General features: G+C 40.4%; 2 protein-coding genes across 2 annotated transcripts in view; one reads left to right on the top strand and one right to left on the bottom strand.

Moving 5' to 3' along the window:
* The first annotated feature begins 9594 nt into the window (after positions 1–9594).
* LOC101059076 (small ribosomal subunit protein uS8-like) lies at positions 9595–9912 on the top strand. The gene has a single exon (XM_054678354.1). The coding sequence runs from the start codon at positions 9595–9597 to the stop codon at positions 9910–9912; it is 318 nt and encodes a 105-aa protein (XP_054534329.1).
* Positions 9913–14956: 5044 nt separating this feature from the next.
* Positions 14957–23412, bottom strand: part of VTCN1 (V-set domain containing T cell activation inhibitor 1) — a 67950-nt gene continuing 59494 nt past the window's right edge. The window contains exons 5-6 of the mRNA XM_003308292.4: positions 18980–19149; positions 14957–16592 (exon numbers count right to left, since the gene is read on the bottom strand). Of these exons, the coding sequence (XP_003308340.1) occupies positions 19025–19149 (125 nt within the window). The 3' untranslated portion in view covers positions 14957–16592; positions 18980–19024. The remainder of the gene's footprint in view (positions 16593–18979; positions 19150–23412) is intronic.

Consider the following 23412-nt stretch of genomic DNA (forward strand, 5'->3'; position numbering starts at 1 on the left):
AATAAATGGCCAAGATTCATGTTTCATTTCTAAGAAACTGATCATTAGGACAGATGACTGGAGAAATTTATTGTTTATTTCAGACAGATCATTTTTGTCTTCTGATTTTCTTTTTTAAAAGGGCCTGATTCCTGAAACACAGAATCTTTAGTGCCATCTAGTGGAAACAGCTCAATAAAAACGCTATACTATGAATAAAACTCAGCTTCCTTTGTTCTATTTTATTTATTTTGAACCAAGACGGACAGAGAAGGGAGGGCTAAGTTGCATAGACTCCAGGGCACATTCCATGCTGGGTGTTTTTATTTTTATCTAAAAGTTCACTTTACCCGAGAGGACTCTAGTTGTGAGATCTAACAAGTATTAATAGTCCCTTATCATTGACATTTTGTGAAAATGGGCAACTCTTCAACTTTGAGAAGGTAAGAAGGAAACAGCTAGAATAATGTGAGCTTTGGAACTCTCCTTGTGTAACTGCTTTTAGGTCAAAGTAGAAGTACACAAGATATCAGTTCCATTATTAACAACTATCCTTTTAGAAAAAAATTCTGTACTGTTTTATCCAAGACAGTCTCCTTAGCTCTTCTCAATTGACTCCTAGTTGTCTGATCGATTGTCTGTCATGACCCCAAACAATCTGTAGTTGATGTAGTCAGGACAGGAAGCTGCACCCAATCTTAGTTGGTCTGATATAAATATAAGCGGTTCTTAGACATTTACACTTTATTCATCTGTTTCTCTGAACTCCCTTGTTTATGTTTATTACATAACAGAGCTCAATATTAATGTTGTTTGAAATACATGTTTTAAAAATTACCTGCTACATTCTGTTAATGTATTTTATTTTTAAAATGTGGATAAATGTGTTATGATTATATTATTTTTACATAAATTTATCTTCCATATAAAATATTCATAAGTAAAATGAGTAACAGTAAGAAAATGGCACATTTTAGAGATTGAGTTTCGTGCTGCATTTGGCAATAATGCTTGTGATTAAAATTAGTACAGTGCTCATGCTGCTGTGTTAGAGAATTGATCATAAAAGGCTCTTGATAATATTGCATTATAATTTAACACTTTTTTCCTTTTAGGATTCTTTCATTACTAGTACTTATTAAACGTGACAACTTTAAAGATTGATTTTGAATGGAAAGTTTTGGTTTAGAAGGGGCCCTTCGTTTGGAATATGTTTGCCCCAGTTATCTTGCTCTCTGTCAGAATGCTAAGTCAATGAGGGCAATCTGTTGAGTTTTCTGTATATCCTCAGTGTCTAGTTGGATGTCTGGCTCATAGTTGGGGCTCAATAAATATTTATTAAATGAATATGTGAGAAAATTGAGGTGCAGCAAGGTAAAGACACTGATTTAAGGTCACGTATGACATTACTGGCAGAATTAGGGCAAGAATCCATGTCTTCTGACTCCCACTCCAATGAGTGGTTCAATATAATACTTTGTCTTGAATCAGTACTGCTTTTCGATTCAGATGCCTGTGGCACTTGCCCTGGACCCTTTGCTTTGAAAGAACCCATCCTGGCCCTTCTCCAGCCACACCTCTTCCCATGGGCCAAGGAATTCCAAGAGTACATCTCTCCCCTCACCACCCCACCCTCACCTCCTTCAGACTAGGTTCCAGCCACCTACAAGCCCGAAATTCTTTGACAAATAGCCAGAAGCCCACTCCCAGGCCCATGCAGTTGTAGACTGCAGAGTAAGTGTGCACACACTTAGGCCTCAGGAGTGGTGAAAGGACAGCTTTTGGGGATGGTGGAACTTGATCAAGCCCGTTGGAGTGTCCACACACATATGCAAGGGCCTCTGGTAGGATGGAGAAAGATGAGAACAGGACATGGGCTGGATGCCCCTGTTTGTCCTCTTGCTCATGGCCACTCAAATATTAGGGGTAGGCCTGCCTCCTATATTAAATCTAGTTTCTCCACGTATTTAATATCATTTAAACCAGCACTAAGTGAACGCCAGTATTATGCCAGACACTGTGCTGGATATTTTCAAATGCATTACCTCATTTAAATGTTATTCTTCCATAAGAATGCTCAGAAGTAACTTACCCAACTTACCTAAGGGCAAGCAACTGAGAAGTTAAATGCATAACCCGTATCCTCAGGCAGTAAGTGCAGTACCAAAATACTGGTGTGTGTGTGTGCGTGTGTGTATGGTATGTGTGTGTATACATACATATATACATATACTTTTTCTTGAGTAAATAATGTATCTGATAAAAACATGCAAACAATTTACAAGAATATAAGTAAATAGTAAATCTCCCATGCCAGGCCTCGAGTCAGAGACAACCAGTTAATAATTTTTTTAAATTAAAAATACTCACATATTTTAAAATTTATCATCAATAATTTTTAAACTTTTTTATTTGGGAAACTTCAGATATATGATATATACAAGCATAGGGAAAAGTATAAATAACCCCTAAGTACCCCTCACTCAACATCACCAGTTACAGCATTCTGTCACTCTTGTTTAATATACTTCCCCAACTTTTATGATGTTTTCTCTGCTGGAGGTTTTCAAAGGAAATACCAGATATCATGTCATATTATTAAATTATATTAAAATATTAGATACTTAATTTATAAAGGTTTTGATGTAAAGATGGAAAATATTTTGAATTTTCCATGAAGACCTCTTAATTTAAAAAATGCTGCATAAGATTATATATGCCATATAACATTTTACCAATGTTATTTAAATTTATTTATGTATTTATTTAGAGATGGCGTCTCGCACTGTTGCCCAGGCTGGAGTGCAGTGGCGCAATCTTGGCTCACTGCAACCTCTGCGGAGTTCAAGCAATTCTGTCTCAGCCTCCCAAGTAGCTGGAACTACAGGTGCACACCACCACACCTGGCTAATTTTTGCGTTTTTAGTAGAGACAGGGTTTTGCCATGTTGGTCAGGCTGCTCTCGAATTCCTGACCTCAGGTGATCCACCTGCCTCAACCTCCCAAAGTGCTGGGATTACAGGCCTGAGCCACCATGCCCAGCCCTAATTTTTAAATATTTAATATTTCCTCCTTTGTTCCAAAGGACTCACAGGGGAGTTAGGCAATAATAATTTTGTGACTATAAATTAAACTTAAACGTGCATTCCACCTCATGCCATGCAGTTTTCTCTGCAGAATTCTGTGAGACTGTGTCTGTTTTTATTTTATAGTCCGTCCACTTTTTATCTTTCTTTCCCTTCTTTTGGAAGAGCTGTTGAAAATGGTAAGCAAATAAATGCCATTTTTTCCTCACTTCTCTGAGTGATAAAACCTGAAAATGATGAATATATAAGGGCAGACTATGATTTAATGTAGTGCCTTTTCTAATTCAAATGACAACTAACTTTTCTGAGCTAAAGTGTGCCCACGTCGTGATAATAATATTTAGAGGATGAGTAGGTTATAATATATCATGGCATACAGAGAGGTCTATACATTAGTTCCAGGAATGTTGCTAGGAAATATAAAAAAAAAATGTTCCTAGATGCAAGGAAATATAAATAATCCCCACCAACTAGGGCAAAGCCTAGGTATTTATTTCTATATTGACAGCAACTATTTTTTTCTTAAGTACCTATTTTCTAGATGGCATTTAAATCTGCACTGCATTTTAATAAATTTTTCACTTTTTTGCACAGTGTTCAGGACCTGAAAGCTCCTTCTCCTATTATTAATGAGGAGTATATGATGTCTTCAGGAAATTCTGAAGTAATAAAAGCCCTTCTATTCTTCAGTGTTCCGTGCCCCTCTTTTAGACAGAATCCTGTCAAGAAAATCTTTGGAACAGTACTGTCTGGAGCACTGGACTGGGGAGGGCCGGGTGAATCTCTGTGTTTGAGGAGCTGAGAGGCAACACTCTGGGTGGAAAAAAGGCTCAGAGACTTGTTTGGAAGCTGCATTTGCAGAGTAAAGCACTTTTTCATATATGCATCTAGTGTGGCCTGGAGCAATGCTGATAGAGATTGTGAGGTAGGAAGAGTCTAGGTGGGTAAAGTCCCTCCAAGCCACCTTTGGTACTGCCATTGCTCTAGACCTGTGTTGTCCAATATGAGGACTTCAAATGTAGTTGGTCCAAATTAAGATAATGCTGTAAGTGGAAAATGCACACTGGTTTTGGAAGATTCATTATGGAAAAAAGAATGTAAAATATCTCGTTAATAATGTTTTATGTGAATTGCATGTTGAAATGATAATATATATGATATATTTTTATTTTTATAGTTTTTAAGGTATAGACTATTTTTAGAGCAGTTTTAGGTTCACAGCAAAATCAAGCAGTTTTCCGTTAGAAAATTTACAACTTATCTTACTTTACATGTATATGTTATTACTATATTAATATTCTTTCTAAAAACTAATTGTAATAGGAGTTCATTCTATTATATTCTGATTTATTCCTTCTTTATGTTAGATCTGTTTATCTCAGACATTCTAAGTGGGAGCAATATTGCCCCTAAATGGACAGAACTTGGTTCTTGGATTGTTAAAAAAAATCCTACTTTTAAAAAACATTTTTTATTTTAGATGGGAGGTTACTGTGTCACTCAGGCTGGAGTGCAGTGGCACAATTATAGCTCACTGCAGCCTTGAACTCCTGGGCTCAAGCAATTCTCCTGCCTCAGCCTCCCAAGTAGCTGGGACTACAGGTGCACACCACTATCCCCAGCTCTTTCTCTTTCAGTGTACAAAGCACAGATATATATGTATTACAAAACCAGAGATAGATAGATAGATAGATAGATAGACAGACAGACAGACAGCTAGATAGATAGATGATAGATAGATAGATTAAAGTTTCCTGAGGGGTGATTAGGAAAAAAAAGAGTCTAAAATTGTTCCTTAGGGGGTTGGTCATGAAAGGCTGACTAACACTGGTTTATCTACACTAGATATTCTTAGAGTGTGTGCACATAACAATGGAACTTTTTAATGAACTATCAATCTCCAAAGTTTCCTAAGGAGGGAAAAAAGTATAAAATAGATGAAAGATATAGAAAGATTTACATTTGCAGATTAGTGGGAAGGAAGTATCTGAGGAGTGTTAGAAATCTCTACCACTGGCCGGGTGCGGTGGCTCTTGCCTGTAATCCCACCATTTTGGGAGGCTGAGGTGGGTGGATCACCTGAGGTCAGGAGTATGAGACCAGCCTGGCCAACATGGTGAAACCCTGTCTCTACTGATAACACAAAAATCAGCCAGGTGTGGTGGCATGCACCTGTAATCCCAGCTACTCGGGTGACTGAGGCAAGAGAATCGCTTGAACCCAGGAGGTGGAGTTTGCAGTGAGCCAAGTTCGTGCCATTGCACTCCAGCCTGGGCAACAAGAGTGAAACTCCTTCTCAAAAAAAAAAAAAAAAAAAAAAAAGAAAGAAAGAAAAAAGAAAAAAGAAATCTCTACCACCAACTAATCACCAGATGTTAACCTTTTTGCCAATTCATTTCTCTGTGTGTGTGTGTGTGTGTGTGTGTGTGTGTGTGTGTACGTATGTGTGTGTACGTGTGTGTATTATCTAGGTGAAGCAAACATAAATGTTCTTTGCATTTATTTTTTCAAATGTTTTCTAGGTGTGAAATTTTTCCAAATGATAGTTGGGGAAAGGCTGGGCACGGTGGCTCACGCCTGTAATCCCAGTACTTTGGGAGGCTGAGGCGGGTGGATCACAAGGTCAGGAGTTTGAGACCAGCCTGGCCAACATGGCGAAATCCCGTCTCTACTAAAAATACAAAAATTAAGTGAGCGTGGTAGCTGGCGCCTGTAATCCCAGCTACTCAGGAGGCTGAGGTGAGAGAATCGCTTGAACCTGGGAGGTGGAGGTTGCAGTGAGCTGAGATCGCACCACTGCACTCCAGCCTGGGCGACAGAGCGAGACTCTGTCTCAAAAAAAAAAAAAAAGGGAAAATGCCATACTTCCCCACACCCTCTCTCTACCCATTCCTGTACTCCAGTTCTATACTGGGGTCCTATGGAACCACAGTTTCTTGGTAACATGTTTTCTTTCACTTCTAGATATTTGCATATATTTCTCCCTCTGCAGGGAACATATTGTCTGGCCTCCCACTTTGTCCTTCACACACAGCCTTTGCCTAGATAACTCCCAGGGGTCTTTTAAAGTTTCACTCCCTCCAGGAAGCCTTTCATGATCACCTAACCCCACTAAAGTCTGCATTAAGACTCTCATATATATTTCCTTTATTGTAATTTTTCTTATTATTGTCCTTGTCATACAATATTATACGTGTACGTTAAACTTGTCTGTTTTCACTGCCCTATGAGTTCCTTAAAAGCAAGGATTATGATTTATCTTATTCATTCTTTGTCCTCTGAAACTATGACAGGGCATCTCACAATATTTATTAAAGTAATAATTGATTTTTCAATAAAATGCATAGTTGCTTTATATAACCCCATTCGAAAGGAAGAAAAAAACAAGAAAAAGGAAGGAAAAAGAAAACTTTGATGTTTTATTTGGTTTGTAAAGCTTTACTGATGACAACAGCATAATTTCAGGTTAGACTTTTATAAAATATTGAAAATAGCTCCTAGATCGCATTAGCCATGTAAAACTCTGGGTGAAATATCCCTGACAGTCCTAGAAAAAATTGGTTGGTTGTTTCTCTCAGCTCCAAAAGAGCTGTTTCTGCCTCTGTCATACTCTGCAGGAGGTGCGGTAGGAGGTGGGAAGTCGGGGAGAGTGGGGATGGTACAAAGATGAAAAGTAAGGCAATGGTTTTTCAGGAATTTGGAGTTTAGCAAGAGAAACAGACTCATGAGTGACACTAACAGTTCTACCTTACATATGTATCATGTTTTTTGTTTGTTTTTGTTTTTTTGTTGTTTTTCTTGCAGTTTACAGTGCAATTTCCCATCATTTATTCCTCAAAAAGCCCTTTAAAGTAGGCATTATTAGCCCCATTTTAACGGTGATTTTAATATAAGCCAGGATGTGCCATAAAAGTAAGATGTTCTTTTTTTTTCATTTTCTAGAGTCCAGGCATTTCTCCTGTATCTAGCGTCCATCATTTAAAATCTACCCCTCCTTACCATATTCTACACCTTTCCTTTTGTATAAAAGTGTGAGGTATAACCCAGGCTGCAACTTCAGCCTTCAACAGCAGGAACTATTGTCTAATGAAAGATGTACTCCAGATGGAAAATTTCTCAAGTGAAATGGATGGAATTGGTAAATCCATTGTTTTCTAAATTAGCAAATATTTGGGTATGTAATAATATACATTTATTCAAGACAAAGGCTATGATCACAGCTTTTCAAAATATGTATGCAAACGGATGAGGACTAAAGCATACACATTTTGATCATTATTAGGGAGGTGGATTTAGGAGTAATTATTTTCTCCATAAATTAAAAATCGTCAATAATTTTTAGCTTATGTACATACCCAAGTTCTTTTGCACATTAATTAAAGAAAGCTGAGAATCACCTATTTTCAGTCCTAAAGGATTCTTGGCTTATTTAACCCACTAGGTGAGTGGCCATTTTCCCTCTGTCTTCCCAGCTCCAATCAAGACAATCTTCCCACCTTCTCTCAAGAACATGCATAGGACTTTGCCAGAATTATTGGATCAAACCACCGCACCATGACACATTGACCTGGGAAAGAATTGTTTGTTTATTTCTCAACTTGATCACTCTTCTGTTTTGAACCTGCAGGCGTAATGAATGCTTGCTCTCCCCTTCCTGAAGCAAATTACTTGTATTTTTGTATTATCCCTTAAAGGGGTGGTTCTCGGGCCAGGGGTGGTGGCTCATGCCTGTAATCCCAGCACTTTGAGAGGCTGAGGCAGGCAGATCATCTGAGGTCAGGAGTTTGAGACCAGCCTGGCCAACATGGTGAAACCCCCGCCTCTACTAAATATACAAAAAATTAGCCAGGCATGGCAGTGGACGCCTGTAATCCCAGCTACTTGGGAGGCTGAGGCAGGAGAATCGCTTGAACCTGGGAGGTGGAGGTTGCGGTGAGCCGAGATCACGCCATTGCACTCCAGCCTGGGCAACAAGAGCAAAACTCCGTCTCAAAGAAAAAAAAAGGGCGGGGTGGGGGGTAGGGGGTAGTTCTTGGATCACTAATTGGAAGTATGAAGGCAGGAAGACTAGTTGAGAGTCTGGGGCAATTGTTCACCTGAGCGATAATGCAAATCTGGGCAGAGTCCTGCAGGCCTCTTCTTCCCATACCTGGCAGGGAGCTGGCAACATGCACATGTGGCCACACCCATGTGGTCACCCTTTGTGTTGCAGTTTCAGCTGATCAATAGTTCAATGACATTTGTATGTAGGGAGGATTACCTGACCCTCCTACAATGGCTGTTCCGGAGGTCTGATTATTCCTTTTCTTTATCTGAGCAGATATACATCTGAAAGGCCCTGGAAGTCCTTGGAAGAACAACCTAATAACAGCTTCTGAGCATTGGGGGTTCCAATTTCCAACAGGGCTATTTCTTCAACTGAGGGCTTGCATAGCATCATGGTTGCCTACTTTTCCTGCAGATATAATATAGACCATTACTGTGGGGAAGGGTCACTCTCTACTGGAACACTTGAACCTGATGAGTCCAGTACAGCTATACCCAGCCTAAGTGCTATAAGGGCCCAGAGATTACCCTGCTCCTTGAAATCTGATTGTGTTTCCCCAGAAAAGCCCTCTTTTATGTTTACACCACGTAGCTCTAGAAGTAAATGTGTCTGTATCGCTTTTGCCTGACTGGCCAGCACACAGGTGTTTTCAGTCTTCAAGGACTACAAAAAGTTAAGGGTGAAGGAAAGAAAACACACACACACACACACACACACACACACACACACACACACACACACACCGGTTTCTATCCTGAGAGCCCCAGGACAGAAAAGACTGTAATCTACCTCTAGCCTAAAAACATCCCTAGCACTCAGCAATTTAGTTTAGTCACATGGAGACAAACTGCCCCTTTATCACTCAATTCTCCTCCTTTGAAGATTGGACCCACACTGGTTTATTTTTTATCTTTTCATGATCTATGGTCTTTTGTAACATTTAAAATAGTAACCTGTGGTTTGGGGAGGCCATTAGCCAATTCTGTTCCCTTAACAGCATCTACCTGCTGAGCCATTGTGCTCTAGTTTTTAAGTGTCCTCTGACCTGGTTTGCTATCAGTAGCTATTTGGACAAGATTTTCTGTTGTGCCCCAGCTGTTCAAGCATTAAACATCTATTCTTGGTCAAATGGAGGGAAAAAAGCAAAGTTCATGTCTTTTCTTTTGTGGTTCCTTGATATTCATTTGCTCTGACCACCACACATACTTAATAATAGCTAATTTTTATTAGTTCCTTCATATATGCCCATGTTATGGATGGAACTGTGCCCCCGCCCCACCCCAGATTTATATGTTAAATTCCTGACCTCCAGGATACCTCAGAACATGACTCTATTTGAAGATACAGCCTTTAAAAAGGCAATTAGGGTCAAATGAGGTCATTTGGGTGGGCCCAAATCCAGTATGATGGGTGTCCTCAAAAGGGGAACTCCATGTGCCCTCCCTTCCCATCCTCCTTCCGCCATCTCTACATGCTGCCATAATGGAATGCATGAACGCCCTGGCTGATGCTCTCAAGAACATCAACACTGGAAAAGGAGGCAAATGCCAGGTTCTTATTAGGCTATGCTCCAAAGTCATCATCTGGTTTCTAACTGTGTTGATGAAGCATGGTTACATTGGCAAATTTGAAATCGCTGATGATCACAGAGCTGGGAAAACTGCTGTGAATCTCACAGGCAGGTTAAACAAGTATGGAGTGATCAGGCCCAGATTTGATGTGCAACTCAAAGATCTAGAAAAACGGCAGGCAAATCTGCTCCCATCTCGCCAGTTTGGTGTCATTATACTGACAATCTAAGCTGGCATCATGGACCACAAAGAAGTAAGACAAAAACATACAGGAGGGAAAATCCTGGGATTCTTTTTCTAAGGATGTGATACATACTTACAAATAAAATGCCTCAGTGGAAAAAAAGAAAAAGAAAAGGGAGCGACATCAGGAGTGCACACACACACAGAAAATGCTGTGAGTACACAGCAAGAAGGCAGCTGTCTACAAGACAGAGAGGCCTCAGGAGAAGCCAAATCTGCCGACACTTGATCCTAGACTTCCAGGCTCCAGAACTGTGAGAAATGAATGTCTATTGTTTAAGCCACCCAATCTGTGATATTTTGTGATGGTAGCCCTAGCAGACTAATACAGGCAGGAAATGTAATAACTGCTTTTTATGAATTATCTCATTTAATTGTCACAGTTACTAGATGAAGTAGGTACTATTTAGATTTTGCCCACAGCAGGAACTCTGTTCAGAGTATGCTCAGACTTGACCCTGAAAGTAGGTAAGTAGAGTACTCTGGCTCATAAATGGATGAGGTGGGGAGAGAAGTTTAATGGACACAAGAATTCCCTGACACTTGTGTATCTTTATCCAGATTGTATCTACCCGTTTGCTCCTTGTTCATTAAAGGAGAATGGTAATACCCTAATTTATACCAGGAAGACTTCTTACAAGGGTTTATTTATTAAACTGAGAAATCCTTTTTGATTATTCACTAATAATTTCTAATTTTTTCTTCTATTTTGTTCTTTCTTACCCATCTCCAGGGAATGGCTGGGTGAATGTATGTGCACATAGCATTTTCCTTTCTGTATATGCTGGCTAAAACTGTAGGTCTCAAAGGTTATCAAAAGTTCAGAGACAGACACAAGTATATGTAAGAAAAATACATATAATAAAATATTTTAAAAAGTCAGTGAGGGTAAGGATAAATTAACAAATGGTATTATAAAATCACTTGAAAAAATAATACTTAATTCTTCTCAGAATATACAAAAAATTAATTTCAGATTGGATTAAATATTTAAATGTTAAAAATAAAACATGGAAGCATTAAAATGTAAAGATTAATTTTTTGTATAATTGAGGGCTACAGAAGGCCTAAGTACTAAGGGAAGTACTTAAATATAAAGATAGAAACCAAAATAGAAATTATTGATAGATTTGACTATATAAAAGCAGTGTGGTGGGTCATGGCAAAGAGGCTAGAACCATATGTAATCTATTCTCAACATTAGTGGACTCAGGAGGATTTAATAATTAAATCTGTTCTTTCCAGGTATACTTGAGGCCAACAACAAGGAACACATAATCTGGTCTCAGGAAACATTTTGCATCATCTGGTAAAGGGATTTCTGCCTCATCAGATTACAGACTACATGTGAAGCCTTGAAGATAGCTCCAAGGAGATGCGTGAGCACAAGGCAGTGTCCTCACAGTGAGCTAGGAAGAGGCTTGCGCTGTCACTGCCAGTCCCTTTGTGCATCAGAGAAGGCCTAAGCGTAATTGAGCAGTCATTGCTGTCTCCTCCAGGGAGAGGAACCATCCTCCTCACAGATGGCTGAAGATCTTATGAAGCTGAACCTCCCAACAAATCCTCATATTTTGATACAAATAAGAATATGATTGTCAATATTCATACAATGTTTTAAACCTTATGTAGCAATTTTGCACATTCTTATACTCTTTCAGAAATAGTGTGGGTTGTGATGATAGATTTGGGTTTGAATTCTGGTTAACCTGTTGGCTATGTGATCCTGGGTGAGTTACGTAACCTCTCAGAACATATTTTCTCCTCTATAAAATGGTGATGGTGACGGTGCTAGGGTCAAAATGATACCACCTTATGGGATAAGGATTGGATGAGAGAAATACCTAGCTTGACCCATAAGAGGCACTCCATTTCCTTCCCTTTTATAAAGGTGGTTATTTGCATCAGTAGACCTCAGATTTCCACAATAGTTACATGTTTATATAGGTGATGTGTTCTCTTCAAACATGTCTCATGTTACATGGTGAATTTTTTTTTAAGAGATAGGGTCTCACCCTGTCACCTAGGCTGGAGTGCAGCAGCATGATCCTAGCTCACTGCAGCCTTGAACTCCTGGGTTTAAAATATCCTGCCACCTTAGCCTCCTGAGTAGCTGGGACTACAGGTGCATGCCACCACACTTGGTTAATTAAAAAAAATTTTTTTTTGTAAGGACAGGGTCTTGTTATGTTGCCCAGTCTGGTCTTGAACTCCTGGCCTCAAGTGATCCTCCTGGCTTGGCATCCCAAAGCACTGGGATTACAGGCATAAGCCACCACACCTGGCCTCCCAGTGATTCTTAACTCAGCAATGGGGCATGGAGGCGTTAATATCTGTATTGCTATAAAGCACCCCTGAGCCTCCAGACTGAGAATTGTCAGTCTACAGTATGATACCCCAAGTATCTCTCACAAGTTTGATATTTTTGTGATACCTTATTCTTCACTCTTAGTAGGTTTATTTCAATAAAGTAAGGCTTTGCTTATATGGGAGGGCAGTGCATTAAGCTAATGCAAATTATAGTTGATAAACTACCTTCTCATGTATCGCTGAATGCCAGGGAGCATTTTTGTTGGGGGCAGTGCTGGTGGGAGTTTTGATGGAAGTAATAGTAGAGAGATGGAGAGTACACAAGACCTAGAGGAGGGTTGATTGAACCATAAGGAAAAACAGATAAAAGGGAAGGTGAGAGGAATTGAAGACAATTATCATTTTTCTCATACAGCCTCATTTAGCAGGCTGAGACTTGGCTGTTTCGGGAGTACCTGCTGCCTCTCACTAGAAACTGCCATCTTTATGCTATCACCCTGTCTCTCATCCAGTCTTACCTACCTGAGGTATAAGACCTGGACTCACCACTTGAGTTATACATGGCTACCTGATCCATCTCTTCAAAGTCATATTAAATACTATAAGATTCTCAGATTTAATCTGTCAAAACCTAAATAGTTCTCCCTATAATGATACACGAATGGTTACAAATAAAGTTTGGAAACTGCAAATTAGAAAACTAGAGAGAAAGGAAGTGGTTCCAGTCTACCATGAGCAGCTCATAGGCTAGATGAACTGAACATAGCTTTTGGTTTGTTCTAAGGAAAGGATATAAGACCAAAGTGTCCATAAAGTTCTTATTTAAAGTAACTTTTAGAGTTTGGGGTAAGAGATCTTTCAATTGAAACTACTAAGAATACTTCTTAGGCCAGGCAATTTGAATTGATGAGATAAGATAAAGCTGAAGGTCAAAGTTATGACTTTGAGAAGAGTCAAGGCAATGCCATCATCAAGGGAGCCAATCTTCCAGTGGACAGGGGCTCCTGGAATGATAACTACAGACCTGCTGTTTCCAGGCTGCAAATTAATTGCATTGGCCCAGCAGACACCATCAGTAAACAAGCCTGCCAGGGAATATCTACTTGATCCTCTTTCACAGAGCAAACTTCCAAGGGCTGCCTGGGTCCCATCCTTATTTTGTTATCATCTTCAAGTGAGTCCAAGTGCACAGCAATGAAAAAAATGCATGTGTAGACTAAAGAAAAGAGTAACATAACGGTGCATTGGACCATGAAGTGATAGATAGCTTCATGAGGAAAGAAGAATTTTGGAGGGACCTTGATTATGGGTAAAATTTAAAGAAAGATGGGAGACAGCAAATGTATCCATACTTCTGGAATGTTTTAGCTTTTGGCACTTAGGTTTGAGCATCCCCAGATGTCTGTGGTGTACCTCATAATCTGGTCCTTGCAGTTGGGCTGATGTGATAACATCTGTTATCTAAGGTATCTACTGTGTGCTCATGGACAAGGCATCTGTTTCTGTGACTCTGTTTATTTTCATTGATGACTCCCATATTGAAACTCCTGGGAATGATTCCATGAAAGATGAAATAAGCCAAGGTTCGAAGGAGCAAACAGTTCAAACACATAGTAATATAGTGGGAATTAGAGCAGCCTGATGGATGTGTGGAGACTTCACCAGCTGGAAGCAGACTGGGAATTACAAGTTTCATCAACAGAACCAAAGCACATGACATACGCCACAGGGCAGAATCCTTATTATGTAATAATAACCCCTGCACACTTCTCTCCCCCAGTTAACAATGCACAGATTGAGGTCATTGTGTATTTACAACCTGGAGATAGCTGACAGCCCATACTTCACCTCGAAGTTTGACTTGTCTGTTCCCTCAAATGTGTCGACACTTCTGAAATGTTTTCTCCTTTGGCACATCGGTTTGAACATCCCCAGATGTCTATGGTGTACCTCAAAATCTGGTCCTTGCAGTCGGGGTGATATGACACATCTGTTGTCTAATGTACCTACTGTGTGCTCACGGACAAAGCCAAATAATTAATCTGGGCCGGGATTGTTCATGCTTTCACAGTTTGCTTTCTCAGTTCGGTTCGGCATTGATCTTTTCTTGCAGAAGGCCTATATTGGGACCAAACTGGGAATGCAACAGGGCAAAGTTGGTCTAAAAATCCTCTGGGAATTTTCCATTTGGCAATTAAATTTTCTGTAGATTACATCTCTCTATCAATTACCAGTGTGGCTTTTATAATGTTATAAAATCTGAGCATAGCCAGTTACATTTCTTTTACCCTGAGTCTCTGGGTCTTTATCTGAAAAATTAAAGGACTAGAAAAGATGACTTTGAGTTTTTTACAGCTCTAATGTTTGAGAATTTAATAATTTCTCAGTAGTGAAAGTCAGATTTATTGACAATAGAGCAATTAGTTTGTCCACCTATATGCACTCTCCTACATGTATCTGCCTGAAGCCCATTGCTACTGGTATCTCCCAAGATGGAAATGTGCCAGGCTGGTATAAGCCCAGTGGAATTTCACTAAGAAACTAGACCCAGCCACTCAGCCCATACTCACAGTCTTATCTTTCCTCCCATTCATTTACCCATTCGCTCAACAAACATTTATTGAAGGCCTGTTAAGTGTTAGGTACTAATCTTTAGAACCTGCTCTATGGCTTTTTAGTCCATCTTCCCTTCACTCACTTTTTTTGACAAACCAGGCAGACAATGGTGTAGGAAATGTATATTTAATCATTCTCTTGAACGATCAGAACTCTAAAATCAGTTTTCTATAACAACATGTAATACAGTCACCGTGGCTCCAAGGTCCAGGAAGGCAGTGGTTAACACATGAAAAGTATGGGAAGGGGGCTGGAAACAAAGTATTCTTTTCCATCAAAGCTTCATTCCTCAAGGCCTCAATTCAAGCAGTCATTGTCCTTGCTTTCAAAAGTCTGTGTGTGCTTCATGGAAGGTATATGTTTGTTGCCTTAATTTGAATCGTGGCCAGGCAGGGTCTGGAGATCTAAATTCAGAGTAAGAAAACCTGAGCTAGAACTCAGGCATTTCTCTTACAGAACTTGGCTTGCAGGGTAGAATGAAGGGAAAGAAACTTAGAAGCTCAACAAGCTGAAGATAATCCCATCAGGCATTTCCCATAGGCCTTGTCAACTCTGTTCACTGAGAGATGTTATCCTGGTGCCCGATAGAGTTCTGGCTCTCTGTGCTGAGGCAGCAGCCAAAGAGACAGAATGCTTATTTGCCAATGACTAATGTGAGGAAGCAGACAGATTTGTTGGCTCCCCTCTTTCCAGGCCCTTTTCTACTCAAAACCAGGGTTTCTTAGCCCTGACACAGTTGACGCTTCGGATTGGGTAATTGTAATGGGGAGACGTCCTGTACATGGTAGGAGGTTGAGCAGCATCCCTGGCCTCTATCCACTAGTTGGTAGTAGCACTGTATCCTCCTCCACTCCCTCATTGAGGTAACCAAAATTGTCTTCAGACATTCCCCCGGAGATGGGGGGCGAAATCACCCCAACTGAGTCCCACTGCTCTAGATGCTATTGAAAACTGAGGTCTTAGCTGTCCACGCAGGATGGAAAGGAGAAGCCTCAGAGCTTGTGATGACATAATGCCATATAGTCAAGGTGAAAGGTCCTTCCCTGGACCATTCACAGATGAACATCATCTGAGAAATAAACCCGCATTTGTTTAAAAAGAAGGTGCTCAGTTTATTTATAAAATCGGTGTCGCCGACTGCTCTGTTTATGCTAAAATTATGATCATTTTTCTCAACTTTGGCATTTGTCAGTTGGGAAGAGAAGCCAAGGCACCTTTGGAAGCATCATAAAAAGTGAATCATTTGACCCATTACTAAAATGCAGCCGCCCCTGAGTTGCGAAGTGGCAGTCAATTAGCAGCGTCTTAGGGTACATACTACAGCTTAATTTGTGGAATATAAGATGTGGATATGTTGGGATAGACTTTCCAGGGGCTTCCTCAGAGCAACATTACAGCACATATAACTAAAAATTCAGAGACAAAGAACATGCACTATCCTGTCCTCTCACTCCCCAGGTGACAGGCAGGGGGAGGTCCCTGAGATCTGGGGATGCACTTGTCTCCACGTGCATTTTACTTATCACTCTTAACACACTTGTCTAGTTCACATGAATTATTTTCCCAACTTCTAATATGTCTTTGACGATAGATTTATCTTGTTCATATTGGAGCCTTCTGCTCTTGGCTTCTTTTTGTTTCTTGCTCTTGTTTGTTCACTCCAGACTTCTAGATATGAATTCATTTCCTCCCAGAAATATAAAACTAGATCATATCTGGTGGTGAAATAGTTCCTGTAGATCCCTGGGATTGTGGAAATAACAGCAATAAGATACCATTATAGCCATTCACAAAACGATTATTGAGAACTGAGAGCTTCCCTGCCACTGCGTGGTGTATCTCTTGTTTAGAAAGGGGCTTATTTTTCAGTATTTTGACGTTGTTCTATTGAGGCCACATGGTCCCATGGGTTGCTGGGGAAAAAGAGATGGCTTGAATCTCTCCTTAACGGGGTATCATCCCAGTGGCAGTCTCAAGGAAGAGAAGAGATGGGTCCTTATAGTAAATGAGAACTGAGAGGAGTCTGGGCAGGCTCCTGAATAGAGGTGGAAAGGTGGTTTCTGCCTCAATTCCTAACCAGGGAGTGTGTGTGGCCTAAAATGCCATTACCCATTATAATGTGTGTCTCAAATAATGTTCTATTCATTTACTTTTATCATGATTTTTTTGAAACAGGGTCTCACTCTGTTGCCCAGGCTGGAGTGCAGTGGTGCAAACATGGCTCACTGCAGCCTAAACCTCCTGGGCTCATGCAATCCTTCCACCTCAGCCTCCTGAGTAGCTGGGACCACAGGTGGACCTCCACGCCTGGCTAATTTTTAAATTTTTTTGTAGAGATGGGGGTCTCACCATATTGCCCAGGTTGGTTTTAAACTCCTGGGCTCAAGCAGTCCTCCCATCTTGGCCTCTCAAAGTGCTGGGGTTACAGGTGTGAGCCACCATGCCCAGCCTTATTCATTTACTTTTAAAAAATCTACTTGATTTATGGTTATTCCTCTATGGTGCCAGGGAGAAAGAGGTGGACTGCAGCTAACTGGGTAATTGTATATAAGCCTACGTGTGCTGCATGTGAACATTATCCATTAGATGTATGTCGTGGATATTTTTTTAAAGCTGTAAATTATTACTCTAAGGGAATACAAGGTAAAGATGAGTCAGCTATGTTATATAGGACATATTATTTAGTTGCAGGTTATTAAACACTCATTTGCAGTGTTGTGGGGAATCAAGGAAAGAAAAAAGTGCTTTTCCCTCTACTAGTGAGATTCCCAAGGGACAGTTTCCTTAGGGAAATCTCTGCTGACAACTGTGGAGGACTGGAAATGATGAAAACTGGCAGGTTTCCTTACAAAGAATCTCCTTTGTTCACTGCACTATAGTGAAATCTTGGAGAACAAGAGAAAGAATGAAAAGAAGCAGATCAACAGATCTTTACCTGCCTCTGAGGACTTAGCAATGTAGGCAAGGAATACATGTACCCTGGAGAGTGTAAGATATAAATCATACATGCAGGCCAAGAGGATATAAAATACAAAGACTCTTGGGAAGGTGGGATATAAGCTAGGAAGCATTTTCCTAAAATGGATAAAGGAAGTAGTGGGTATAAATTGCCATAGAGTAGAGAAGATTTCCAGGAAAAGACAGTGAGGGAGGGAGCAAGACCAGAAAGTAATGGTAGTTAGCAGGTAGTGGTAGGCAGCAGTAGTGGTAGGTAGTAATGGTGGGTAGGTATGCGTCTGTGACTTTGACTTCGATATAGTTATGCCCAGAGAGTCACTTTAGGCTCTGGAGCAAAGGAAGGCTATGATGAAATCGTGTTTCAGAATACTTCGATTCTGGCACCGTGTTTCCTATCAGCTAAAACAGGGAAAGGAAGGAGCAGGTACAGTGTTTCAGAACCAGTCTGGGTGTGAGATGATGAAGGCTGGATTAGGGTCAATCTGAGAGGCAACACAGGGGAAAATGTGATAGGTAGGGGTGGATAAGAAATTGACATGCGGGACAGAGGGGAGACAAAAATAGCTCTGAGGCTGTAACCCTGGAGGCTTGGTGGGGATGCCACTGAGTAATATGGGAGTATCGACTGGAACTTCATGATCTCAGCTTTATACACATTTCATATGCAGAAGAATATTCAAAAGGAAATATCCTAACAATAATTGGAGCCAGAGGACTGAAGTGAGAAGGAAATCTCAGTAGGAGGGCTAGTTGGTGAGTCATCTGCCAACTGTCCACAGGGGCCGGCTGGAGGGGCAGGGAGGGGTTTTATGTGAATGATGATATGCTTTATAAATAACAGTGGAATCCAGGGTAATTAGTCAGGGCTAAATATCTCTTTCTTTTCAATAAGTTATTTTGCCTTCATTGATGACTGAGTAACTTAAAAGGTATTTGAATTTACATAAATACTTGAATTGTATGTTATTTTTCCTATGGGTCTGTCAATGAAGTCTATGCTGTTTGCTGACCTAACAAATGATTACCTTTCCCAGTACTAGTGGAAACAATGTCACAGCCCTGGTGTCATTAAATGTTTCTTTCTGTGGCTGATGCTGAAGGCTATCCGACTCTCATTAGGAGCACAAGCACCCACAGAACCAATATCCCACACTATTTGTGATTAATCTCACCTGTTGTAACAATGACTTTGCATGCTTTTTTGTGGCCGAGACACATTATTTTAGCATCAGGTAAGGGCTGAGAGGCAGTAGTGCCCAGCTGATGGCAAAGAAAGAAGAGACACACAGAGAAGCCTTTGAGTTTAGCAGCTGTAGGTGACTCCGCCTTTTGATCTCAGATTCTGTGAAGTGAGAGAAAAAGTTTAGGGTCATACAGGAGAAGCTGGATGTCTTCTTCACATGACTGGTTAGCAAAGAAAAGTACCTGAAAAACAGAACAAGTTGTTCCTAATTCAGGCAATTTTTTACCCCTTTGCCCACCTCTCCGTAACTGGCTTAAAAGTAGAGCTTTCTCTTTCCTCAAAGAAAATTCCATTCTGTGGTCCACTCCAGTGAACACTCAGCCGAATGAAAAACTATACCAATAAGAGATTGTTATGGGTTACCAAATAAAGAATAGGCTAAACAAACAGCCATGGCCAGTTCTTGGCTTGAGACGCATTTTCCCTCCAGGCAGTGATCTTTACAGGATCCATGTCATTACATTAGCTTTCATCATACCACTATAAAGTGTCTAGGAAGTATTATTCTCATTCTGAAGCAGAGAATGGTAGATGTAAAGAAATGAAATCATGCTTCTTTTGCTCAATTTCCTCCCTAGACAATCCTATCTCTTTTATTTCATTTCAGCTCTGTCACTTACCAGCTATGTGACTTTAGGCAAGTTACTCAATGTATGTGCTCCAGTTTCTTTATCTATAAATAGGGCTAGAATACTAATAACCTACTTCATAAGGTTCTTATGAGGATTAATGAGTTAATGCATGCAAAGCACTTAGAACAGTGTCTGGCCTATAATAAGCACTCCATAAGTATTGGCTGTAAAAACGACAATAAAGCCAACATCACTCAAGCCTAATAAATATCACTTTCATGCTAGTCATTTCCAAGTCCACCTCCTTAGTTTGAACTCTGTCCTGAGTTCCACATCTAGATTTCCAGTTGCTGCTAGATATGTCATTTAAAAACATAATTATTCAGTAAATATTTCTGAGTACCTACTATTGGGGTTCAAAGAAGTCCAATAAATAACAGCCTCTTCCCCAGCTTAGCTCTGAACCAATTAAAGAGAAGGACAAAAAAATAAGGCAACTGGAAGATCAAAATATCACCTTTAGTGCTGAAAATATGTTAATAGAGAATGAGGCTTTGTAGGTAGGCAAGTGGGCTACAGCCGAGACTCCCCACTGTCAGACAGAACCAGACTGGTGCAAGTCTCCTGCAGGAGCAGATTCTACCCCTGAACAACTGACGGCCTGCAGGAGCACAGCAGAATGTACACGGGCTTCCTGAGAGTCAGCAAAAACAAAAAGAAAAAGAAGGAGCTGAGCTACTTATATCCAGCTGCTCCTAATATACTCATCAATCAGATAAATTAATTCCTTGTTCTCTGGGGAAGAGTGAAAGAGGGAGGAAGAGAGAGGCTAAAAAGATGACACTGGTGGGGATCCCTTCTCATAAAAGGAAATATATGGAGTAAGGGTGTAGTGTTGTCCCCAAAACCTATCACGTGCTGGCTATTGTGCTAAGCACTGGGCATCTCTACCTGGGTACACTATGGGCATTTCAAACTCGACATCTCTAAAACCCTTATCTACTCCCCACACATATTGCTCCTATGTTTTGGGGTGGGGTTTTTTTTTCTGGTAGCATCACCAACCTCCTAAGTATCCTGGGTAGAAATATCAAACCCATTTTGACTTGTGATTTCTTTTGACTTTCACATTTGCATCGCCAAGGACTGTACATTATTTTGTTTATACAACTTTTGATTCTTCCCCCTTTTCTTTCCCATTGCCCCTGCTCCAGTTAATACTCTCATAATTTCTCCCCCAGACCATTACTGTAAGCTCCTGACTTCATGTCTTCCCATTTTATCCAAACCATTTTTTTTCTTCTTCAAAACCCAGCCTGAACTCTGCCTTATCTTATGGATCCACTTCAGTCATAATTAACAACTCTTTCCCATAGGTACTAAATCTACACTGTGATTAACTTCTCTTTCGATACTTATGCTATTCATTTCAGTATCTCGGGGGCTTAAAAAAGTACTCTGAACTTACTTGGCACACAATAGATATTTGTTAAATGAATGACCTAAATTAGCAGTATAGGCAGAGAACACAATATGTAAATCCCATGGCCCTACTTGTTTAAAAACATGCATGGAGCACCTACTTTGTCTATAACAATAAGAAATTCTGCTATTTTCTTAATTTTGAGCTACCAAAAGTTGTATTTCATCCTAGCCTGACACTTCGAACACTTGTTTTGATGTATCCAACAAACATGTAAAGAAGACAGATCTGTTAATTGAATAAAAGGTGTGCTCAATGTCTATGTCTTGTTCAGTTGTGGCCCTTGCTACTAGAAGACATTATTTACACAGCTTGGAGCTTTTTACTGGGAACTGGACTGAGATACTGTTGTCAGCACCCATTGTTTTAAATGACCAATACTTCAGTCCCTCCTTCTCTTCTGGGAAGGCCTTTCATCTGATACTGCCTCATTGGCCTAGGTATGGGCAGCTGACCCAAGTGGAGTCAAAGTCCTTCTTGGGAATGTAGAATGAGACTGATGAATTGAGGTTCAGTCTCACCACTCTCTTGAGTAAGAGATTTTTAAATATAGGAATGCTTGGCAATCACGTCTTGCCATATGGACTAAAACGAGAGTAAAGAGATAATTAAGTAGAAATGAGAGACAAAGAATCTCAATGAGATTTAAGTTCCTGGTTCCAGTTGATCCTGAAGTCAACTGAACTTCCTGTCTTTGGTTCCACAACATTCTAGTACACTTCCTACATTTCCCTTTCAGACTAGATTTATTTATATTGGTTTTCTGTTACAAGCAACTAATAATCCTAACCAGGATAGTTGCCAATTTGTTCCTCAAGATGGTGCAAGAGCTCTCGCTCTCATATATAATTTTTTAATTAGATACTTTTTAAAAATTGCAGTAAAAACAAAATTTACCATCTTAACCATTTTTAAGTGTACAGTTCAGTAGTGTTAAGTATATCCACAGTTATAAAACAAATCATTAGAACTTTTTCATTTTGCAAATCTGAAACTTTATACTCATTAAACAAAAACCTTTCTCCTTCAACTCCTCCACCCTGCCCTCTGCTAACCACCATTCTACTTTCTGTTTCTGTGCATTTGACTGCTTTAGATGCTTTGTTTAAATCATATAGTATTTGTCTTTTTGTGACTGGCTTATTTCACATAGATAATGTCCTGAAAGTTCATTCATGTCATAGCATATGATAGGATTTCCTTCCTTTTTGAGCCTGAATGGTATTCTACTGTATGTGTATACCATATTTTGTTTATCTACTCATCTACTAATGGACATTTTGGGTTGATTCTATCTCTTGACTTTCATGAATAGTGCTACTGTGACCATGGGTGTTCAAATATCTCATTCAGACTCTGAATTCTTTTGAAGGCATACCCAGAAGCAGGACTATTAGATCATATGATAGTGTGTCCGAAATTTGTTCCTTCTGGCGGGTTCTTGGTCTCGCTGACTTCAAGAATGAAGCCGCAGACCCTCGCGGTGAGTGTTAGTTTTTTTTTTTTTTTGAGATGGAGTCTTGCTGTGTTGCCCAGGCTGGCATGCAGTGGCACCACCGTGGCTACAGCAAGCTCCGCCTCCCGGATTCACGCCATTCTCCTGCCTCAGCCTCCCGCGTAGCTGGGACTACAGGTGCCCGCCCTCACATCTGGCTGATTTTTTGTACTTTTTTTTGTTTTTTTAGTTGAGAGGGGGTTTCACCATGTTAGCTAGGATGGTCTCCATCTGCTGACTTCATGAACCGCCCACCTCAGCCTCCCAAAGTGCTGGGATTACAGGTGTGAGCCATCGTGCCTGACCTGAGTGTTACAGTTCTTTTTTCTTTTTTTGGAGAGTGTTACAGTTCTTAAAGATGGTGTGTCCGGAGTTTGTTCCTTCGGATGTTCAGATATGGCGCATCTGGAGTTGTTTGTTCCTCCCAGTGGGTTCGTGATCTCACTGACTTCAGGAATGAAACTGCAGACCTTCACAGTGAGTGTCACAGCTCTTAAAGCTAGTGTGGACCCAAAGAGTGAGCAGCAGCAAGATTTATTGTGAACAGCAAAAGAACAAACCTCCCACACCACAGACACCCGCCCTACCGGGTTGCTGCTGCTGGTTTGGGTGGCCAGCTTTTATTCCCTTATTTGGCCCCGCCCACGTCCTGCCTATTGGTCCATTTTACAGAGCGCTGATTGGGCCATTTTACAGAGCGCTGATTGGTCCATTTTACAGAGTGCTGATTGGTTCATTTTTACAGAGTGCTGATTGGTGCATTTACAATCCTTTAGCTAGACAGAGTGCTGATTGGTGCATTTGCAATCCTC

The sequence above is a fragment of the Pan troglodytes genome, chromosome 1 (assembly GCF_028858775.2).
Source record: "Pan troglodytes isolate AG18354 chromosome 1, NHGRI_mPanTro3-v2.0_pri, whole genome shotgun sequence".
In the NCBI taxonomy this organism is placed as follows: domain Eukaryota; kingdom Metazoa; phylum Chordata; class Mammalia; order Primates; family Hominidae; genus Pan; species Pan troglodytes.